The sequence below is a fragment of the Mycteria americana genome, chromosome 6 (genome assembly GCF_035582795.1).
Source record: "Mycteria americana isolate JAX WOST 10 ecotype Jacksonville Zoo and Gardens chromosome 6, USCA_MyAme_1.0, whole genome shotgun sequence".
NCBI classification, from domain to species: Eukaryota; Metazoa; Chordata; class Aves; order Ciconiiformes; family Ciconiidae; genus Mycteria; species Mycteria americana.
In genome coordinates, this window is record NC_134370.1 from 22,692,207 (window position 1) to 22,714,832 (window position 22,626).

Below are 22,626 nucleotides of genomic sequence, written 5' to 3' on the forward strand. Positions count from 1 at the left end.
ACTTGGGCAGAACAGAAAAGACTTGTCCAAGGTCACTCAGGTGACAAGCAGCCACCCTAAGAATCAAAAAAGGCCTCTCAGCCATGACACAACGGTTAAGACACAAACCATCCTACAGTCTCCACATCCCAGCGTCAGTTTAAAACCTTTGTATTGCCCCTTCCCTTTGCATTGCTCTGACACTCTCCTTTCGCAGCTCCCCAATACCCTACAGCCAGGCTGTTGTCCTAAGTGCTTATTATAAACCCCGATTACAGAAGGCACAGAGACACTAATCTCAGCTAACCATTGGTGTTTGCAAGGTGGGGCTGTTGCAGGGCAGGGCTCAGCACATTCCTCCATGACAGCTCCCATGGTATATAAAGAAACTTCTTGTGCTCCGAGCACTTTCAAAAGCTATTGCTAAGTGCCACAGCACTGTACAGATGGGAGCGTGTATACACCTATCTAGTCGGCTTGCTCCGCACCACAGCATGACACTGTATGACAGTGAAAAAGAGGGAAAGCCTAGGAAGAAAAAGCCTCCATTGACCTCGGACACCGGGTGTCACAAACAGGCTCTCGGCTACGCCAGAGGCCTCTCCGCGGCCCAGGTCAAACAGCGTAGCTCCCCGCAGGCGCTCCCCGCCTGCTGCTGCCCAGAAGCCGGCCCGCCGGCTGAAGGGAAACAAGCTCCGGGGCTCCCGGGGCAGCGGGGTAGGGACAGAGCCACGGGACCTGGGGACGGAGCCGGCGCAGCGACAGGGGGGCGGGCAGGGTAGCAAAGCAGGCCTGGGTTGGGGGTGGGGGGGACGGGGGCGAGGAGCCCGGCCCCGGGGCGCGGCAGGGCAGGGGCGCCGCAGGCGGGGGTGGGCCGGCCCGGGGGCGGCTCCCGGGCCCCTTCCCCCAGTGGCGGGGCTGAGGGGCGCGAGGGCCGGGGCAGGAGCAAGAGCAGCCGCTCGCGTCAGGCCGAGCGGAGCGGAGGAGGAGGAAGCGGCGGCGGCAGGGGAGGAGGAGGAGGGAGGGGGAGCCGGGCGGCGGCCCTTACCGGCTCGCTGCCGTCCCCGCCGCACCGCCGACCCTAGCCCGAACGGCTCCCGCAGCTGAGCCCTCACGACGGTGGCCGCCGGGAGCCGAAAAGCCCCCACCCGCGAAGCACCGCCCGTGACCCCGCCCCCGCGGCGCCGGAGGGAGCGCGCGCCGCCCGCCGCCCGCGCCTGCGCAGGAGCCAGCCTCAGGCGGCGGCTGGAGGTCTCACCGCTGCGGTACCGCCGGCCGCCCCGGGGCCGCCGCGCAGGGCGGGAGCCGTCACCGCCGACAGGGGTGCGGGAAGCCGCCCCCCTTGGGGGCCTCGGCCGCTACCGCCCTTCGGGTGTGTCCCGAAAGTGTGTGGGGGCTGCTTTCAGTCTCTCCGGAGCAGGTTCAGGGTGCCTCTTGCTCAGCCGCGGCACCACAGCCGTGGGCCTCAGCAGCAGCCAGGGCTCAGCACGGGGCTCCCAAGCCAAGAGGCTCTCAGGCACCGTTTCTGTTTTTACAATATTTGAATTTGCTCCATTCACTAGTCCGAAATGGTTTGTGCTGTTGAGCCAACTAGGGCAAGCACCCCGCTGGACCTGTCATTTGTGAACAGAGAAGGACTTGTAGGTGATGTGGCGGTTGGAGGCTGTCTTGGGCATAGTGATCACAAAATGATAGAGTTTGATTCTTGCAGAAGTAAGGAGGGGGGTCAGCAGAACTGCCACCTTGGACTTCTGGAGGGCAGACTTTGGTCTGTTAGGGAGACTGGTTGACAGAGTCCCTTGGGAGGCAGGCCTGAAGGGCAAAGGAGTCCAGGAAGGCTGGACATTCTTCAAGAAGGAGATCTTAAAGGCTCAAGAGCAGGCCATCCCCAAGTGCTGAAAGACAAGCCGTCGGGGAAGAATACTGGCCTGGCTGAACAGAGCTTTGGCTGGAACTCAGGAAAAAAAGGAGAGTTTATGACCTTTGGAAGAAGGGGCAGGCAACTCAAGAGGACTACAAGGATGTTATGAGGTTATGCAGGGAGAAAATTAGACGGGCCAAAGCCCAACTAGAACTTAATCTGGCTACTGACATAAAAGGCGATAAAAATATTTCTATAAATACCTTAGCAGCAAAAGGAGGGCTAAGGAGAATCTGAATCCTTTATCGGACACGGAGGAAAACATAGTGACAAAGGATGAGGAAAAGGCTGAGGTACTTAATGCCACCTTTGTCTCAGTCTTTAATAGTAAGACCAGTTGTTCTCCAGGTACCCAGCCCCCTGAGCTGGAAGACAAGGACAGGGAGCAGAATGAAGCCCCCATAATCCAAGGGGAAATGGTTAGTGACCTGCTCCACCACTTAGACACACACAAGTCTATGGGGCCAGATGGGATCCACCCAAGGGTACTGAGGGAGCTGGCAGAAGTGCTCACTGAGCCACTTTCAATCCTTTATCAGCAGTCCTGGCTAACTGGGGAGGTCCCAGTTGACTGGAGGTTAGCAAATGTGATGCCCATCTACAAGAAGGGCCAGAAGGAGGATCCAGGGAAGTACAGGCCTGTCAGTCTGACCTTGGTGCTGGGGAAGGTTATGGAGCAGATCATCACAGGACACGCAGGTGATCAGGCCCAGTCAGCATGGGTTTATGAAAGGCAGGTCCTGCTTGACCAACCTGATCTCCTTCTATGACAAGGTGACCCGCTTAGTGGATGAGGGAAAGGCTGTGGATGTTGTCTACTTAGACTTTAGTAAAGCCTTTGACATGGTTTCCCACAGCATTCTCCTGGAGAAAGTGGCTGCTCATGGCTTGGACGGGTGTACTCTTTGCTGGGTAAAGAACTGGCTGGATGGCTGGGCCCAAAGAGTGGTGGTGAATGGAGTTAAATCCAGTTGGTGGCCAGTCACAAGCGGTGTTCCCCAGGGCTCTGTGTTGGGGCCAGTTCTGTTTGATATCTTTATCAGTGATCTGGACAAGGGGACCGAGTGCACCCTCAGTAAGTTTGCAGACAACACCAAGTTGTGCGGGAGTGTTGATCTGCTTGAGGGTAGGAAGGCTCTACAGAGGGATCTGGACAGGCTGGATCGATGGGCCGAGGTCAATTGTATGGGGTTCAACAAGGCCAAGTGCAAGGTCCTGCACTTGGGCCACAGCAACCCCATGCAACGCTACAGGCTTGGGGAAGAGTGGCTGGAAAGCTGCCGAGCGGAAAAGGACCCAGGAGTGTTGGTTGATAGCCAGCTGAATATGAGCCAGCAGTGTGCCCAGGTGGCCAAGAAGGCCAATAACATCCTGACTTGTATCAGAAATAGTGTGGCCAGCAGGACTAGGGACGTAATTGTCCCCCTGTACTCGGCACTGGTGAGGCCGCACCTCGAATACTGTGTTCAGTTTTGGGCCCCTCACTACAAGAGAGACATTGAGGTGCTGGAGCGTGTGCAGAGAAGGACAACGAAGCTGGTGAAGGGTCTGGAGTAGAAGTCTGATGAGGAGGGGCTGAGGGAACTGGGGTTGTTTAGCCTGGAGAAAACGAGGCTCAGGGGAGACCTTATTGCTCTCTACAGCTACCTGAAAGGAGGTTGTAGAGAGGTGGGGGTTGGTCTCTTCTCCCAAGTAACAAGTGATAGGACAAGAGGAAATGGTCTCAAGTTGTGCCAGGGGAGGTTTAGATTGGGTATTAGGAAAAATTTCTTCACCAAAAGGGTTGTCAAGCATTGGAACAGGCTGCCCAGGGAAATGGTTGAGTCACCATCCCTGGAGGTATGTAAAAGATGTGTAGATGTGGTGCTTAGGGACATGGTTTAGTGGTGGACTTGGCAGTGCTAGGTTAATGGTTGGACTTGATGATCTTAAAGGTCTTTTCCAACCTAAATGATCCTATGATTCTATGCTGTAGGCCAAGGAACACCATAGCTGGAGCCAGGGTCTGCTGCCTCTGAAGTCATCCCCCTCAGAAGATCTTTGCCTCAGCTACAGATTTAAGCCTTCCTGAGAGGGCATGCAGAAGGGAAAGGTGCACAGCTTAGGAATGTATTTTCCTAAAAGCATTTTAGTTGCCAGGAAAAAAAAATGCAGAAGGGTTACCTCTCTCCTCTTTTGAGAAAATGTGCCTATACTACAAACCCAATTTTTAAGGATTTCTGAGCCATATTCTCTGCCCAACTCATTATGTCTTCCCCATGAAGAAAAACATCATTAAGTTACCGGTTAGAGACGGGCTGGATGTGAAACTCCCCAGAGGAGGAGGCAGCAAACAATGCTGGGGCAGGGCAGCCGTGTGGTGTGCTGTACAATAAGCTGGATGGGCCTCAACCTGCCTCTGTGTGACTGCTGCATTATCATTTTGTATACACCAAGATAAGGTTCCTGTTACTGCTCTGATCATTTTCATTTTACTTGAAGACTCTTAAAACTCTCACAACATTGTATATAGTGTTGTCACATAACTGCTGTGAAATGATAATTCTTCCTCAAGTATCCCTAAGGAGTGTTTTCCCCTGCATAACACTTTGTAACAGAATGCAGTTTCAAGGTCCCCACAGCTCAAAAAATACTTTAAAAACCCTTCTGGGGTAAAACATCATTGTCTGTAATTTAAAAGTAAGCATTTCTGTACCTAGAAGAAAAGGTGACAGCTTACAAAAGCCAGGAGGAATGGTGATGGTTCAGCACCTCCAAAGAGGTTAGTTTATCTACACATACATATTTGTATGTCCTAGCATCCAATCATGTAATTCCCTTGAACATACACTGTTATAGAAACCCCTACACAGAGATCAAGCTAACTATCCTTTAGAATCTGGGGTTAAAAATCGTTATAGATTGAAAAATCGTGAATCACTGTCTTCAAATACCTGCTTCTCTTAAAGCACAAAACTATGAGTCATGACAGGGTGTTGAGAGCAGAGCACAGCATCCAGTTTATAGGAAGCACCCAAAAGAGCCCAAGTCCTTAGCCTTCTGTGATCACCCACTCCTGCAGCCAAACAGCGGGGTCTAAGACATAGCACAGGGGAGCTGGAAGAACTTTCCCTGTAAATCAGTACTGAAGGTACTGTCTCCTCCAGAAACAAGGGGAAAAATGTATGTTAAGGGAAGAGTGGAGCTGGAAAAATCTAGGAGCTTAATAAAATTGTATGTATAACTTTCCCAAGCAAACTGCTGATGAAGCCATAGGAGGCCCTAGATGAGTGGTTTGCAGCAAGACAGGCAGACTTCATGGGTCAGACATAACTCCAACCCTGATGGATGAGCTCAGGCCATCCAGGAGCAACTTGGGCATCTGTGCTCTTGGACCAAAGCCCTAGGGGCAGAACAGGTCTGGCCAGAGTTGGACTTGCTCATGAGCCTTTTCGTACCACTGCTGTCCACAGCTGTGCTGTCAGCATCAAGCCATACGCTGCAAGGCTCTGTGCCTCACTAGTGCTCCCTACTGGTTGTGCAAGCTTCACTTAAGAGGGCGTCTAGAGCAGGAAGAGATCAAAGCCAAATCCCCATAAGGACAGACAGTTACTCACACAGTGTAAGACTCCCAAGCACTGGCACTTGCCAGTCTGGTTCTGCTTGTCACTTCACATTAAATGACGACACAACAGTTCAACTCCAAGCAGCACCTGCAGGAAGGAACTTGGTAATACCAATATCTCCTACATAAACAGGCTTAGCTAAGGAATGTTTGTGCACAAGGTACATGAACTAGCAGCAGTGCTAGGACTGCACTCAGAACTTTGCCCCACAGACACTAGCCTGTTTAGAAAAATGGCAAAGGTCATTCCATTTCACTGGCCACCGTTCAGCCTCCTCAAAACAACAGAAGACAACTAGCACAGTAGGTATCATCGATGTATTTCACTGCAGTTAGTGGTTGAACATTGAAGAACAAGTGTTAACATACGCCGCAGTGAACACTCGGGAAGGTGCCATCCCCAGCAGAGCTGACACAGGAGAAACATAGCACTTCAACAACTTTCAGATTTCATAGTGCGTCACCACTGGTGGCTCTTTATTGGGGTCTCCTCCTCTCTCCAGATACAGGTCATTGAAGGGATATTGCTTCGGTCCCTACAAGGAGAGATGAAGAATGGCAAATTCATCCCATTCACCAAGCAAGTTAAGGGGTAAGGGGAAAATGTCTCATCCCATCCCACCCCCACCCAAATCAAAGCTTGTCATTTACAACTTAAATTTCTATTTAAGTGCTTCAGCAGGAATATTAGAGTACAAGGAAAGTAAATTCAGAGATAGAGTTCTTTGTATAAACCTGTGTCCTTTAACAGAAACATCAAGGTGGTCTTGCGTTTAATCTTAACCAACAGTTCATCTCACAGCATGAGCATAATATACTGCAAAAGCTGTTTGTGTATTCAGATGTATTTTTCAGAAGTACATTCCAAATGATCCAGATCATGAGATACAACTAAAAACACAGGGCAAGAGAAGAGGTAAAGCATCTCCCTTGAGCAGATGCACACAGGTAAGGAGAATACCTAGACCAAAGACGGGATACTGTAAGAAGCATAGCTTAAAATTAGTTCCCTGTGAACAGGAACTGCTCACTATGAAACAGAACCTGTGAGCTGAGCTGAGCCAAGCCAGTCAACAGACCAACTCAGGCTGGATGAGGCCTTGGCCCATCCCCTGCCAGCAGCAGGGTTTTGCATTTGCACTCATCACTCAGCTTCAACAAAACCACTCTTCCAGGCATCAGCAGTGACAAGAAACACAGCTACTTCTCCTCCCTTTACCCAAGGGTGTCACTCACCACAGGCCTGTAAGACGGATACATCTCTCCAAGACCAAACATGATCAGCATGGTACCCAAAAAGACAAGGAAGTGTTTGCGCATGGTGTGCCAGGGAACTGGAGTGGGGGATGTATCAACACGGTTCCGAATATACATGTCAAAGTCCCAGTGCATCTAAAGAACAAAGGAAAATGGCTGCACACTTACCAACAGTGCTCAAGCTGCTTTTATCAAGGGAAGTGCTTTACAACATTCACAAAACTGCCAGAAGCTGTTTCATGTCTACCCCGCAAGTGGAGATAAAACCACAGAGGAGATAAGTGATTTACCTACAGTCACAGCAAGTTGTCACTTACAGTAAAACTCAGGACTCCAAATTCCATCCTATGCTTCTATCAGGCAATATGCTTAATTATAGGATAGCAGCAGCTTTTATTTACATACATAATCACTCCACCTTAGATTTGTTCCCCAGCACTGTTGAAAAGGCATGGTATAAATCAGTACCCTCTTTTATGGAAGTTCAGTCACATACCCAAACAGAAGTAGCAGTGTTATTTCAAACAAAGCAGCAACTACCTGCCACTTGGAAGCTGGTTCCTCAAAACAGGTAGAGCACCTGCTGCTGTTACTCCATGACAAGAGCAGGGCTGGTAGCAAGCTAATGCCCTTCCTGATTGAAGCAGGAGGGCATTTAAGCTTCTGCCTTGAAGTATACATAGGCAGAACATGCTAGGGACTTCCCTATAGTCTCCTTTCACGTTAATGAAAGCAGAGAACTCATTAATTTGCAGCTCAAGTACTGCTTCTAGCTCCCCAGCTTTCCCCTTTGCACACAGAGCCGTTTGCTATCAAAGCCAGAGAGCCAGCCTGAGCAGAATTCAGTTGCCTAAACAGAGGCATCTGCTGACACCTGGAATGCACCCGTATATTCCACTTGGTCCCGCACTGCCAACCCCATGCACAAGGGTACCTATACAAGCCTTCCTGTACCAAGCACCACAATGACACAGAATTACCACAGATTTTTCATGTGCTTCTACAGTCATTACAACATGCACTTTACTGTGGTACACATGCTACAATGCTCTGGCATGCTTATACTATGATATATTACATACACATGCTTAGATAATCTCTGCTTTTAGTCAGGAGAGCTCAAGTCAATTACCAAGTTCAGTAATCACCGTTAGATTCAGCCATTCACAGAAAGACCACGCACTAACTGAAAAGTTACTCCTGACAAGGAGTTTGAGGAACTTAAATTTTGAACTTAGTTAAGATAGGTGCTCTATTCATCCATTCTCTTAAGGATATCTTGCAAACTTTCTTCAGAGAAAACCTCATTTGTATTCTATCCCAAAACAACCCTGGAGCAATAAAGCAGCAATAGCTGCTTCCCTTGTACTAAAAGGGCTTTACTCAAACGATGGCTTCTTTGCTGAATGATTCTGAACTAAGCTCTTATACTGAGCCAGATCACACAAAGAAAAGGGATGAGACTTTCCTATTCCTCCAGAGAAACTTAAGTTTGTGAAGTCTCCCTCCTCCAAGGTAATAAGATGTTCACATTCCTCAGCACTTTCAAAATATTTACCTCTTTGGCCATAGCCTAAGTTTCCCTCCAACTGACCGTCCCTGCTTGCGTAGGCAACACCCATCTGCACTTGGGGATGCAATTACACAAATAATTAAACAGGAAGCACTAACAAGATGTGCATGTTAGTATTTAGTAACAGTAGCATTGTAATCATAATGAAAAGTACTGTTAGCATTCCTACCGGCTCTCCCCAGTTATGCCTCATGTCTGGCTGGTCCCACTGGTACCAGGGGTCTCTCTCATGAAGGGACTTATTAGGGAGCTTGGGATAGTCACCATACCTGTGAGAAACAGACAAAAACCCAAACATACAAGAAATGTGTATTAATTGAGAAACATTTTGTAGAAGACACTATAGGATAGGCCTATGGAAATGGAAGACTTAAATAATACTTTGTTTTTATAGCTCCCACATATATACTTTTTTTTAAATGCATACATGCAACTAGCACAACAATCATCACCTTGATACCAGTCATTGTAACAAACAGCGTTCCTCAAAGTGGCCTTTTTGGGCTATACTAGCTGGAAGAAGATGCAAGCTTCACTGAAATACAGAACCCTAGTTGTCTAGCATTTTGCAGATGTCAAAGTACTCTCCTGAAATCTTTATTCCAGAGACAGCTTTCAGTTCATCCCTCTTAGCCTTGCATTACAACACCATACGAAGTCTCTCTACAACACCATACGAAGTCTCTCATACAGTATTTTATTCACACAGGCCTCCAACTCATTCCATCTGTTCCTGTTTTAAAGCACTGATATGTGCCTTCAAAGCTCTAAGCTCACGGCACAGTATCTCCAGGCGTTCAACAGAGACTACCAGCCTGCAGCACCTCTCCACAAAGGCGGGAGGTGCTGGCCTTGGCCTGCTCCCCGGCTGCAGAGCCACGGCACCCCCCAGCTCACCCAAAGCCGTCGTCGGGGTAGGGCTCGTAGTCTTCCACCCGCATGTTGTACTTCTTTGCGGCTGCTGCCCGCTCCTCCGGTGTCCGGGGGTACGGCCCGGGCATCAGGTCCTTGGACATCTCCGAGGCTGGCGGAAGAGCAACAAGGCAGGGTGGCCGCGGGTCCCGCCCGCAGCCGCAGCCAGGCTGGGGAGGTCGCGCCGCCCTCACACCCCGGCCCCGGAGTCACCGGCCCACCGCCCCAAGGACACCCGCCCCCCCACACCGCCGGCCGAGGCCCCCCGCTTCCGTCGCCCCGCTCACCCGCCCGCGCCCCTAGGGGCACCGGCGCTGCGGCCCGCACCGCCCACAGCCGGGCGGCCGCCCGCTGCCAGAGGACACCGCGGACCCCGGCCGCCGCCATCGCCTCCACCGCGCAGGCGCGGCCGACGGTGGCCGGTAGGGCCCTAGTGGCGCGGGGCGGGGCTAGTTCAGGGGCGGGGCTAGAGCGGGGGCGGGGCGACCCCGGCCACCGCCTGCGCTGAAGGGTACGAATCCCCTGTCCAGGGCGTTAGTTAATCAGCCGCTGTTATTATAATATTGACATAAGAGCTAATGGACGGAAGGGGCATCGGTGCGATATTTCGCTCTGCTGTCATCGTCTGAAGCGGGGTAATGGGAATTTATGGCAGGTATTACCTTCCAGGCGCGGGGCGGCCTCCTGCGGAGCAGCTGGGTCGATGCTCAATCGGATCGATGCCGTGGCTGGCAGTGTTATGCAAATTGCCTTCTTTGTATCACTATCAATATTATTAAAGTTAATACCCGAATGTAATCGCCTTATCCCGTGGAGCCAGGGAAATGCGAACAGCTGAAACAGCGTGTTAATTTAGTGATGCTATTCTTCAAACATAAGCGATATGTTATTGTAGATAAAATCGATATGAGCATTAAAGGATTTTGCAGTTTACTTCATTATGTAAACTCTGTGGTAGTTGAACTCATTTTCCTTCAGTTATTCACATCAGCCATAATGGGTAATGTCTCTATAACGATCTACATTAGAAACCTTTGCAGATCAAAAACTATCATGGACCATTTGTCAGTAAAGTCATTCCTTCTAATAACAACATTAATTGTAAACCTACTAATTGAATGAAGATAGTGATGAACCACAACAATGTATCTGAGATACAGCGTGCCTGAGGTGGGGGCATCGTCACAGGCTAGAACAGGGTCCTTCCACTTATCCCAAAGAAAGGCCTTGTCGTGTCGTTTCAGGGACAATGTCTTAATTCAGCCAACTCCCTTACAACCGAGTGTGTGGTGAAGTTACTATGTCAACTCGTTATTTAATAAAGTTACTAACTCAGAGCCAAACCCTCCAGCGCAGAGGCTGCTGGTGTTTTCCGTGGAGCAGCGTTGGGTGCCTGTCCCACCTCTGCAGCGCACGGCACTTTGGGGACAGCAACGTCGCAATGGAAGCGGGGACCTTCGGTTCCCGGCTGCGCCGTCGGTCTGGGCTCAGACCTCGCTGCAGGCTCCGATCGTGGTCAGCTGCTCCTTACATCAGCTCCTCACCGCTGGGTATTCATTTTCTAGCCTAATGCTTGAGTCTTCCACAGATGTGGCTCAAGCTTCCTAAGCACCCAGATACGTTTGAAAAACATTGTAAAAATTTTTCTTAACCTGTACAGGAGTAGTGCTGTAGATTTAAAGGGCGAGGGGGCACTCATTTTCCTAGAAACTAAGCATATTAATAAATATTGGAAGGACAGAGGAAAACAGATTGCGTTATTCTCATGAAGGCCAAGCTCTACACGGCCAGAACAGCAAAGCCATCTACTGTAAGATGAAAACCACTGAATGCCAGAGACCAAGACTTTCTCAAGAGCTGATGCCTCATGTGGCACTCATTCTTGGGAAAGAGCGATCATCCTTCTTGCTGTTTCCAGATTAAAAGCAAAATGCAGGCTTCGTCTCCTGTAATAAGCATACACTAAAAAAAAATTCAATCGCTCTGGCCCTAGGCACGCAGCTCATCTTGCTAAAACCATGTAGTCACACAACGTCCGTTCACGACCGAAAGGCAGAGGTTGGTTACACCGAGCAGCGCTACGTATTTTTTCGTGTAGCAAGTGTAATTAAGCTCCTAGTTTCCGGGCAGGAACCGCGGCGGTACGGCTCCTGCGGACGGAGCGGCTCCCGCGCCCCGTCAGCTACGGCGGCGGCGAGGGGAAGGGGCCGGCAGCTGAGAGCGGGCGGGGCGGCGGGGGCCAAGCCCCGAGGGCCGCGGGGGCCCGCAGGAGGCCTCACAGACCACCCTTCTTGTCTTCCGGGGTGGGTTCTCCCCGCGCGCACCCCCGGCTCGCGCAGGGGCCCAAAAACCCCGAAAAGGGCCAAAACGGGGAGCGGAGCAGAGGCCGCCCCCCCCATCTCCCCTAGAGGGGGCGCTGCTCGCCGCCGCCGCCGCTCCCTCCTGCCTTCTCCATGGTACCCCTCTGCCTCCCGCCTTCTCCCTTCGCTTCCGGCGTTGCCATGGACGGGCAACTTCCGCTTCCGGCTTTCTAGTTCCGGGTTCTCCGGTGGAGGCGGCGATGGCGGCGGCCTCCTCCTCGGCGGCGGCCGCGGGCTGCCGGGAGGGCCCGGCGGTAGCGGCAGGGCCCGGCTGGAGCGACTCCCAGTTCCGTCGTTACTCTTTCGAGACGCGGCCCATCCCGCGGCTCAGCCACAGCGACCCCCGCGCCGAGGAGCTCATCGAGAACGAGGTGCGGTGGGTAGCGGCTGCCCGGTCCGGCCCGGCTCGGTCGGCCCGGCCCGGGGGCTGCGGTGGGGCCGGGGGGCTTGTGCTTCGCGGCGTGGGGGCTGCCAGCCGTGCCCGTCAGGCCGGGCAGAGCGGGGCCCGCAGAGCGGGTCGCAGGGCGCGGGGCTCTCCCGGGTCCTGGTGCCGTCCGGGTGCGCTCCTCTCCCCATCCCGGCTCTGTGCCTCTGGGCTACCGCGTTGTCTGCTGCGGAGCGCCCGCCGTGCCCCCTCCCCGCGCCGGCTTGGTTGTTGCCGCTGTCCCGTTCCTCTTAGTTGTAGTGGACGACACTTCTTTTCGGCCACAGTGTTGAGTTGTGAAACTTGCAGGAAACGTTTGCTTTAAGTGCTTTGTTGTCCAGATGGAAATCGTGGAAATGTGTAAAACCATGGGCGCACATTCGTTATTTTCTAAGTGAGAGTGGCCACAGATGTGAAGGTTGCCTTGCAGTAGCGGCTTTTGTATTGGTTGTGGACAAGCGCAGCCTGTTTTGGTAATACTGCTAGTTGTTGTTTTCTAAAGAAAGCCTGCAAGAAGGGAAGTTGTGCATGCGCAGCTTGGAAGCACAGCAGCTGTTATTCTTGTTTAGGTTGCTTACTGTTTATAGGTGAGAAGATAGGTGATGTCTTTTGTCTTCCTTTTGTAGTGGTTCTTTTTTTGGTGTAGAAGAGATGGGGTAATCTCAGTTTTTTGATGGCTGAAGGTTATCTGTGATTCTCTGAGAAAAGAGATGAGTGCTGTCTCTGTTTCTGGATTCAGAGTTATCTTTCTGCCAGCATTTACCCCTTCATAGCTGAGGCTGGAAGTGACCAGACAGAATCTACTGTGTGTCCTTGCTACGTGGCAGGACCAAGTAGGCCTAAACCTGTTCCCAGTTAGTGTTTGCCTAACCTCATGTGTTAGAGATTAGCTAAGTAGATAGTGGAATCTGTCCTATTGCTAGCAGCAGCTTGCTTTGGGAGCAGGCCACCACTTTCTTAAAACTTCCTATCATGTTTTGCCTGTTTTTCTCCCTAGGCCAAGGTATCTGATTACTCTAAATGCCTTTTCCAATTTCCTATTTTCAAAGAGAGTTTGTGTGGTTGCAATAATGAATGTGATCGTTCCCAAGTTCAAGAGGTCCTTGAATCAATAAACTTCTGGTTTTTCTCCAGGAGCCAGTGGTGCTGACAGATACAAATCTGGTTTATCCTGCTCTGAAATGGGACCTGGACTACCTCCAGGAAAACATTGGCAATGGGGACTTCTCAGTGTATAGTGCCAGCACACACAAGTTTTTGTACTACGATGAGAAGAAGATGGCCAATTTTAAGAACTTCAAACCCAAGTCGAGCAGGGAAGAGATGAAGTTTGCTGAGTTTGTGGACAGACTCAAAGAAATACAACAAAAAGGGAGTGCTGAGAGGTAAGTGATACGTGGAGGTTTCTCCATTTCTGCAGGTCTAAGTAACAGGTAAGTTTCTTTTCAGTGAGTGCTGATGATTAAAACCTCTCAAACTTTTCATTTTTTTATAGCCTTGCTTTTCCTGCAGGGCTGCTACTTGACAGCAGCCTTGTTACCTGATAAAAAAAGTCGCACCATTAGTCAATCAAACTGTTCATGTTGTCTGCAGAGGCTTATTTTTTTTTTCTTCTCTGTCGGAGACAGGGTTTGGATAGAGAAAGCCTTAAGCTTCACTTTCTTTTGGCAGGCTATGGTATTGGTAGAGGAGCTTAGTTATCTGATTAAAAGGTACAGGCTATAGCACTCAGCCTTTTTTACAGAATACCAAGGTAGCTGGTGCTAACCCTCTTTCAGAAAGATGAGAAAAGGCTGCATACATCCAGTGTATTTGTTGGTGGTGATGGCCTACACTACTAACAGAGCTGCAAGTTGCTGAGAGGAGCTTCAGATTTATATGGAATATATTATTAGCAACTGTACTTAAACCCTCACTTAATTTTATCAGTCACCAGCCGTCTAAAAGGACTTATGGGTGCTTAATTTTGTCTTAATTGGAAGAAACTCTGTGTCTACTGGTTGTCTGTGCCTTTCTCTTCTTTCTCAGCTTTGGGTGTGCTTTTTCCAAGCGAGAAGGCAGTCCTTGAGCTTAAAAATGCATTTTTCTTCCAGCATTGCAGACAGTAGTCTGTAATACTATGATCGTTAATACAGATGTTTGATTCTTCTGATCCTCTATGTCTAAATATAAATGTGGTTTTAAAGTAACTTGATGCTGAAGCGTGCTGGGTTTCCTGAGCCCTTTTTTACCCTCAAACACTTCTAGTAGAAGAGGGAACTCTTATCGCAGATGAGTTAGCATGGTTGCGTTTATCTGGGGATTATTCGTGAGTGTGTTTGATATTTGATAGTGGCCAGTCTGTTTACAGTTTCCTCCTCCTGGACTGTGAAGGGATCGTTCTTGCTCTAAAATTCTCTTTTTTCCCCTATGATTGTTCAAGCAGAACTGAGTTCTGTTCCCTTCTGTATCAGGAAATCTTTCAGCAAAGTTTGGAGACTTTTTGAAGCTGTTTCCTTCCACGGGTGTTTATGATGTGTGGTGATAGAACAAAATCTCTAGGCATTATGTCTCTCTGTTTTGAAATATTTCTGAAGAGATGCAGAGATAGGTCTTTATGTTCATGACAAAGCTTAATACTTGATTTCTGCTTGTCTCTGGGAAAATACAGGCTATATCTGCAGCAAACCCTGAATGACACAGTCGGAAGGAAGATCGTGGTGGATTTCCTTGGCTTCAACTGGAACTGGATTAACAAGCAGCAAGGGAAACGTGGCTGGGGTCAACTGACTTCTAACTTGCTTCTTATTGGCATGGAAGGTAAGCAGTTTCCTCTGACAGGAGGAGAAGGGGAGAAGATTTGGTCAGCAGTTCTGTATTTCAGTTCCAGAAGGTCTTTCAGATGGATTTTCCACTAGTTTCTAGGTGTTCCTTCAGAGCAGGCAGTTTAAAGCTTTGTGTTGGGAGAGGACTGTTGTCACAACTTAACTTGGGTTATGGAGAGGAAGCAACCAAAGGAATAGCCTGTGTTTCCACAGGGACATACTGTGAATGCCTGGATGTAATCTGCTCATGGAAAGGCTCTGTGTGATGCTGGTAGGGCTGTGTTATCAGTAATTGCTAATTATATTCTGAGATCTGTGTATTGTTTGAATGCTTCAGATGCTGTAGATTTAAAATGCAAAAGGGTTTGCAATTTGAGCAAAGTTAGTCTTCTGGGCTCTTCTTAGCACGTCCAATGTCTACCCAGGAGGAAACGTTGATTATTCTATGAAGCATTTGTTCTTATTTGAGCTGGTACACTGTGGGGAGGAATTATTTTTCAATTAAGAGCTGAATTTCTTCTTGGAAGGCTAGAGGGCACTGGAGAACTTGAAGATGGATAAATCCTAAAAATATCTAGATAGAGTGGAATTCCAAGTCCATGTGGAGACTGACTCATAGGCAGGTGCATTAGAATACAAGAGGTACTACTATGCTGTTGAAAAGGAGAGCATTCTAGTAGAAAGTAATCTCAATAACTGGGCAAGGAATGTACACAGTTTTGTGAAGTGGGATGGCCTATAATCAGTGTGGCCATCGCATTCAATTATAATTGTCCAATTATAATTACTTGGCAATTTATGGCTGTTCAGTTCTGACAGCAGATATTTTTTCCCCTTTGCAACAAGTCATACTCAACTTACAGTAGTTTGCCACTTGTTTTACTAGCTGAGAGAAGAGAACTTCATATAAAAGCACTGCCCCAACACTTCCCTCCAGGTCATAATAGGATCACTAAAATCCTATTATCAACAGGTTATGCACAAGAACCAAGTAATTGTCTTGAACCAGTGTGTGCTAGAAAAAGGAGTGTCTTTACAAGAGCATGTGATTGTACGATCTATTTAATGAAGTTATGGGGTTAACTGTTACCTTAATTCTCTTTAGTGAAAATACATATAGAAAGCAAGCTGAAAGAGTAATATCTGAATTGGCAAACAGTCTGAAAAATGTATTTGTGAGGGGTACAAAATGACCCGCTGTATTTAAATATTTGATTAAATTTAAGATCTAGTGGCAACAGTCAAGCTTCATAACTGTTAATCAGAAGGAGGAGGTGCTATTGGGAGCCCTGATGACAAAGAGACTTGTTTACTTGTTTTCTTACAAAACTACTAGGACTTTTTTCAAAATCAGACTGTTAGACTCCTTTTGTCTAGACTAATAACTTTTGAAAGTCTATTCCACAACTTGTCACCTAAACAGTGTTTTATGAAAAAGCTTCCTGTCAACATTCACTGTCTGCTGCTCATGGAAACAAGCTGGAAATCCTAATCCTGTAGAGCATAAGTTGCTGAATATGGATTTAGAATGGAAATTAAGTGGGATAGCAACTGCTCAATAAAAGCTAACTGATACAGCGATCAGTTTGTAATGTTCTTATGGTCATTTTCCTTGTTTAGTTTTCTGAATATGTGGGAGTGTATTTACTGTCTTTAGCAAGGAATGTAACTTGCTTCCATCTTTCATACCTGTACATGAGAGTGTCTTGATTATTGTCTTTTCTCTCTGTGTAGGGAATGTGACACCAGCTCATTATGATGAGCAGCAGAATTTCTTCGCTCAGATTAAGGGTTACAAGAGGTGTATCCTGTTCCCTCCTGATCAGTTTGAATGCCTCTACCCTTATCCAGTGCACCATCCGTGTGACAGACAGAGCCAGGTGAGAGTAGCAGATCTGCTCTCTGCTCCATGCCAAAAAAGGGCATTTGCAAAGATGCTAGGTGGGAGGAAGCTGCACTGAATTAAAGCTGCACGCCACTTGCTGAGCTTTTGCAAAACCTGTGTTCAGATCTGTTAACTGGTGAATACATTGAGAATAGATGGAAAGACTGGTGGTGTTTCTGTTTGTGTCTGGTCCTGACTTGCAAGTGCTAGGGCTATAAACATCTCCTTACTGATAGCACAGCTGGGCTGCAGTTGTTGCTTTCTCTGTTCTGTTTCATTGATTGCTTGGTCAAACACAGATTTGCTCAGAGACAAATCGCAAGACTCCTGTCTAAGTTGGTGGTACTTCAGGGGTACTGCAGGACCTCGCAACAGAGTTAAGACACAAATGGGAATGTAAAAGCCATATAGGGAAGATAAGGAGGATTTGATACTGAGAGCCAATAATGAGAACTGTCATTGCAGGAAGTTCTTCTGAGTTTCTTAATGTTTTCTTCCGTTAGGTGGACTTTGACAATCCTGACTACGAGAAGTTTCCAAACTTCCGGAGCGTGGTTGGATATGAGACGGTGGTGGGTCCTGGGGATGTGCTATACATACCTATGTACTGGTAAGAAGGATGGCAGGACTGCACAGTGACCAGCAAACAGAGGTTTAAAAGGTCTTCTGCTTAAAGTGTTGTGTTGACTCTTCAGACAGTTTTGTTTTGACTTCTCCAGCAAGTATGATATTTTCTGTGATATTTTGGGCCAATCTGCTTCTACTTCCTATCTGTTGGATGGGAGTGGTAATTCTCCCTGACACTGTGTTATTGTGGAGTACTCCACTAATGTGTGCGAGAAAAGGATCTGTATTTAAATAAGGAGAGCTTTCCAGAAGTTCTGAGGTCTTGATGATGAAAATATAGGGCAAGGCTTGTCTAGTGTAGTCTGAACTCATCCATCCAAGGTATTTCACTGTAAGCTACAGCAATCATTTCTTTTCTTTTTTGCATGGTTTCCATGCAGGTGGCACCACATTGAGTCTCTCCTGAATGGGGGGATTACCATCACTGTGAACTTCTGGTACAAGGTGAGTACAAGCACCTTGCTGTACAGCTTGGATAGCTCTATCCCAGAGGATTTTTTCAGGTAGATGCGTATTAGCACATGTTGTCAATATGAGAACTTCATCGCACCAAATCCTTTGCTTTAAAGCTGAAAGCTACTTTCTCCCTTTCGAGTGGTGTGTGAAGAACTGGGTGGCTGGGAGAAGGTGGAATAATCTGCCAATTCAGGATGCATGCAATGAGCTATTTTTGATATTTCAGGGTGCCCCAACCCCGAAGAGAATTGAATATCCATTAAAGGCTCATCAGAAAGTGGCGATAATGAGGAACATTGAGAAGATGTTGGGAGAAGCCTTAGGAAATCCACAAGAGGTACAAAAGAGAACCATATAGTCACTGCTGTTGAAATCGTTATGGCTTAATGCAAGACTCGAGATGCCAACTATTTGGCTCTGCAGGTGTCACAGTGAGGGTAGGAGAAAGCAGGGTTGCTCTGTTGCTGTGAATGGTTCTTCCGGCTGTCTTCAGAAGGTCCTTTGGCTACAAAAAGGCAAGCTCTTTAAATTATAGTTCCAGAGAGGACCACTACAAACAATGGAGTAATTGTTCTTGGATGTGGGGGAAGGTGTACTTTGGTTTGGGCACTGCCAGGAAAGCGTTGCTCCCAAACTCTCCTTAGCCTTCTGTGCAGCAACAATACCCAGTGTTTGCCAAAAAAATGAAACTGTTTTACCTGTTGAATCCAAATCTCTTAAATAAGAGAAATCTTTTCTATTAAGTCATGCGCTTCCCCCTTAACGCGCATCTCGGTCATCTCTGAATTCTTTGCAATTTTAACCAACTGGTATTTCAAAAAACAGATCGAAGTACTAAGAGTATGCTTTTGAAGATCTCCTGCTGATCTGAAAGTGGAAATACTGGATGCGAATAGAAATGTTTTCATGGTCTGTAACCCTTACCACTGTGCAGGAACTCCTCTTTAACACACTCATGTGAGATCATGCCTCTCCCCTGAGATTACCTTACTGCCATAGCATGCTGAACTTCCCTCAGTGATCAGGCAGTGCTGAGAAATGGGAGAGGTCTTGACTGAAAACAAAACCTTAGCAAAATCGTCAGTCCTAGCCTTCCTTCCAAGTGACCCCAAGGACCAGAGAGGATTCAATGAGTAAGAATGTTCCTTCTCTGCCCTGCAAAAAGCAACCCCTGAGGACTAGTGGCTCCTTTTAATAGCATCTACTGAGAAATCACAAATCTAGGGTGGGAAGTGAAAAAGTTTCAAACAAATACGGTGGATGCAATGTTTTGGTGACAACTGAAGTTGGGTGTTGGCAGAGAATTTTGGTAGGGTATTTGAGGATGTGCTCAAGGGTGTCCCAGTGTTTTATCTACTTTGAAACTGATTTGGGGTACCTTAGGCTCAGTTTGTGCGCTGAGATCCTCTGTCCTGGGCTGCTCAGCTCATAAGGTGGTGTGATACAGAGGGAGCAGGCTCTGGAGTTGCCATTTCTGTGTAGCTGTCCTGGTTAATGATGTGCTTTTGCTTTGAACAGGTGGGTCCCTTGTTGAATATGATGATTAAGGGACGGTATGACTAATGCCTGGCTGCCTGGGTGACTGATGTTGGAGCTGCTTTGTTCACAAGCAACGGAAGATACTGAGCGCTAGTATTGCACGCAGCACTTAACAGACTGATGGGTTTCCTGGCCCATCCCTGCCCCACTACAATAAAGGGGGCTACTGGAACTGCAAAACCGTTAGTACCCCATTCATCCTCCACTCTCATCTAACCGAACCTCCCAAGAAAGAGTCTGCACTTATTGGAAGCTGGATTCATGCTCACTAACTTGTTTTTTCTCCCTCTGCCCTGTTTCCCACAACAAGGAGCATGGCTTCTGGCACTCGGATGTGTTGCCTCAGGATTTTCAGGCATTTGAAGAAGAGCTTGGAGGAGAACCAGGACTGATCTTGCTTCCTCAGCCTCATGGGGTTTGCGCCTCCTGGCTGGGTTTTGTGTTGGTGCCTGCAGTGGATATAAGATGAGAAGTGATAGGTTTCACAGTCCTCTGTTGTTGGAGGACCTGTCCATGCTCAGCTCTGGCACCTTTTTGTATAACAGAAACATATGGGGTGGCCTGTGTGTGATGAGCAAGTGGACAAATGATTCAATTTCTTCAACTTAAGACATCTATGCTTTGGACTTAGTACAGGGTAGAGATCAGAGTGAATTCATCCAGTGTGTGAACGCCAAATCCTATGCTCTCCAAATAACATCTGTGTTGTAGGAGTCTAGATAAACGTCCTTTCTGACAGCTTTCTCTGGGGAGTGAAGGCTTCTCTCATGCTCTTCTGAAGCTGCAGTGTGGTTAAAAGAGGATGTAGCATTATGAAGGCAGATGCAGAAATGCCAGGGCACTCTCCAAGTCTTGAATGATTAAGCCACGTTTTTAAATTAAATTCCCAGGGGTGCTGAGCTAGACTGTCAAAACACAGGGTCAGATAGGTACAGAGCCTCCCTTCTCCCCACCAGGGGTGCTGGCTCCTCAGACTAACATGGGAAAGTGCCCTTTTTACTGAAACTGCAAGAACTCAAGTGTGTGTGGCTGCGCACAGGCGCGCGTGTTTGTGTGATGGTGTGTGGCTCCTGTCCATCAGTTAAATCCATGCCAGTGTGTGGTTCCCTTCCTTGTACAGTCACATGAAAGAGGTCAGGGCTTTCTGTTTAAATGTGGTTAAGTTTATCTTGATCGTTTTTGTGTTCCGGGACTTTGACATGGCAGGCCGGGCAGTGACAAGACCAGGGCGTAGGAACCAGACAAGCCTCTGTAAGAGTCCTCAGCAATCACTCTGAAAAATCATTTTGCTTTCCTCCTACTCCTCCTCTTCCATGCAAAAGCCTCAGGCTCATATGGAGGCTGGCTTTTTATCCCCTGAGGTGTACTGCACTGCTGTCCCTGGTTTGGGGGGTGGTGCAAAGGTCTTGTATATTTGATGCAGTTGTAATGGGTCCCAAGAGCTAGAGGTGGGAGAAGCTGTTTCATAGCCCATATATCTCATCCCAGAGTATAGTGGGGAATTTGTTCTGTTGAGACTTCCCACTGTTTTCCCCCTTGTCTTCAGGGCTTGTTCTGACATGGGATTCTGATGAATGTGTTGAGAACATGCTGCTCAAGAAGTGCTCCATCTTTGGCCTCAGGCCCCACTTTTGCTGGGACAGCTTATGCACCACTTGCTGTGAGCTTGTCTTGCACAAAGGTGAAAGGCTTCTTGAACAGGAGGTCCCAGGGGCTAGTTTTCTAGCTGCTTTACAGGTTAGAACAAATGAAGTGTAATTGGCAGCTGCAGGGTCCTTGTTTAAGACCTATGTCTGTGTCACTGAGTAGTCTGACTGCCATGTTACTTGTTGCAGACTCTCCAGAGCTGTGATTAGATCCAGATGAAGGTCACTCAGCTGGATACTTGTCAATGCTCAGCCTTTGGGCAGGTGGGGAAGAAGGCTAAGCTGCTGACTCTGGCCACAGGCAAGGCCTTCCCAGGAATCCTGGGCACGTGTCCTTGGTTGAAAGATGCTCAAATGAAATCCCATCTCTGTGCTACTTATTCAGCACATGGTAGTCTCCAGTACTACTTGTTAGGCACCATCAACTCTTGAAGCTCAGGGTGGGAGTTCTTATCCCATGTGGAGAGAGAATGGTACTTACAGAACTTGAGGATCCTTTTTTTTTTTTTCTTTATTTGCCAAAGGTCTAACTTTTAAAGCGTCTGAACAGGTTTTGCTGCACTTGACTTTGTGAAAGCTCATTTACAATGCACTGATGGACTGACTCCCCCCCTTCCCTTTTCACCTTGTGCTTTCAATGCCCCTTGCCATGGTATTGGGAAGCTGTGTGTGTTCTCTGCTAGGGGTGTGTGTGCAGGGGGTGGGGTGTGACAAACACACGGTACCTTCTGAAGTGTAGTTCTTAAATACAACCAATGTTGAACAACAGAACTGTGTGGCTTTTATTTTCTGAGTAGCTGTATAGGAGAGCGGCATAAGGAGATGTGCGTATAAAGCTACCTTTCAGTCTTTCTAATAACTCCACTTGTGTTCTTCACTGGTGAAAGCTGCTGATCTCCAGAACTGCCTTCGAAACAGCAATACCAACTCCATTATTGTGTGTCTTCACGAGTTTCCCCATACTACTTCTGTAAGCCTGAAAGGAAAGCTGGAAATAACACGGTATCCTTGAACCCTCTCAACAGCAAGTGTTGGTGGGGAGGGAACAAATTCCCCTCCCTGCTGACCTGAATGATGTCACCATGCTCTGGTCACTGACAGGATGACGGAGCAAACTATCAGATCTAATGAGTTCTATCAGTTGCTTATCCCTTGGGGATATCTTGGCCTCCATTTGGTCCTTTGTCTGATTCATACTTTGGTCAAGGAGATTGTGGGAGGAGGCTTCCTCTGTGTACCTCTGCTGTATGTTAGCAGCCTTGGGAGGTGGAGTCCTCTCTATCTAGTAAAGACACAGGTTATTGTATGGTAATATTAACTCTACAGCGATCTTGCCATCTAACCATCAGTGAAATGTTGGCTAAATCCAAACAAATTTCTAATGTGTAGTAAAATGGGGAAGAGTTGAATAGGGATTAGGGATGTTGGGGGTAGTGGGGGGAGAGAGAGACAGCTGTCTGAGCCTGAGGTACCTCAATTGGCATTCTCTCCTTAACGCCCTTGGGGGACAGGGTGAATGTGGACAGAGTAGGAAAGACAAGTGGATAAAGTCTTCTGTGACCATGGGCGTTCACCCTTCCCTGCTGTGCCTGCTGGGATCGTCATCTCTGAACACACACTTGCTTCTGTTCCACTGAAC

At 48.1% G+C, this 22,626-nt stretch overlaps 3 protein-coding genes across 5 annotated transcripts in view; 1 reads left to right on the plus strand and 2 right to left on the minus strand.

The window, feature by feature from the left end:
• SEC31B (SEC31 homolog B, COPII component) overlaps positions 1-1,139 on the minus strand; it is a 37,640-nt gene extending 36,501 nt beyond the window's left edge. For 2 of the 3 annotated variants that reach the window (XR_012776156.1, XM_075504997.1), the window contains exon 1: positions 1,028-1,139. The gene's annotated coding sequence lies outside the window, so the exon portion shown is untranslated. The remainder of the gene's footprint in view (positions 1-1,027) is intronic. The other variant, XM_075504998.1, reaches the window with a different exon arrangement.
• Positions 1,140-5,807: 4,668 nt separating this feature from the next.
• NDUFB8 (NADH:ubiquinone oxidoreductase subunit B8) lies at positions 5,808-9,674 on the minus strand. The gene is made up of 5 exons (XM_075505000.1): positions 9,534-9,674; positions 9,232-9,358; positions 8,504-8,603; positions 6,741-6,896; positions 5,808-6,040 (listed from the first exon to the last, which is right to left on the minus strand). The coding sequence occupies exons 1-5, from the start codon at positions 9,631-9,633 to the stop codon at positions 5,948-5,950; spliced, it is 576 nt and encodes a 191-aa protein (XP_075361115.1). The 5' UTR covers positions 9,634-9,674; the 3' UTR covers positions 5,808-5,947.
• A 2,092-nt stretch (positions 9,675-11,766) lies between these two features.
• Positions 11,767-22,086, plus strand: HIF1AN (hypoxia inducible factor 1 subunit alpha inhibitor). Its single transcript, XM_075504999.1, has 8 exons — positions 11,767-11,977; positions 13,165-13,415; positions 14,681-14,829; positions 16,569-16,714; positions 17,223-17,329; positions 17,727-17,790; positions 18,029-18,139; positions 19,321-22,086. The coding sequence occupies exons 1-8, from the start codon at positions 11,807-11,809 to the stop codon at positions 19,363-19,365; spliced, it is 1,044 nt and encodes a 347-aa protein (XP_075361114.1). The 5' UTR covers positions 11,767-11,806; the 3' UTR covers positions 19,366-22,086.
• Positions 22,087-22,626: the final 540 nt, after the last annotated feature.

Excerpts from the sequence above, each read along its gene's own strand:
- NDUFB8 (XM_075505000.1), bottom strand. The coding sequence starts at position 9,633 with ATGGCGGCGGCCGGGGTCCGCGGTGTCCTCTGGCAGCGGGCGGCCGCC. Across the intron at positions 9,359-9,533 it reads GCCCCTAGGGGCGCGGGCGG|CCTCGGAGATGTCCAAGGAC; the intron begins GTGAGCGGGGCG and ends CTCTTCCGCCAG. Across the intron at positions 6,041-6,740 it reads ATCCGTCTTACAGGCCTGTG|GGACCGAAGCAATATCCCTT; the intron begins GTGAGTGACACC and ends CTCTCCTTGTAG.
- HIF1AN (XM_075504999.1), top strand. The coding sequence starts at position 11,807 with ATGGCGGCGGCCTCCTCCTCGGCGGCGGCCGCGGGCTGCCGGGAGGGC. Across the intron at positions 13,416-14,680 it reads CAAAAAGGGAGTGCTGAGAG|GCTATATCTGCAGCAAACCC; the intron begins GTAAGTGATACG and ends GGGAAAATACAG. Across the intron at positions 18,140-19,320 it reads CCTTAGGAAATCCACAAGAG|GTGGGTCCCTTGTTGAATAT; the intron begins GTACAAAAGAGA and ends TGCTTTGAACAG.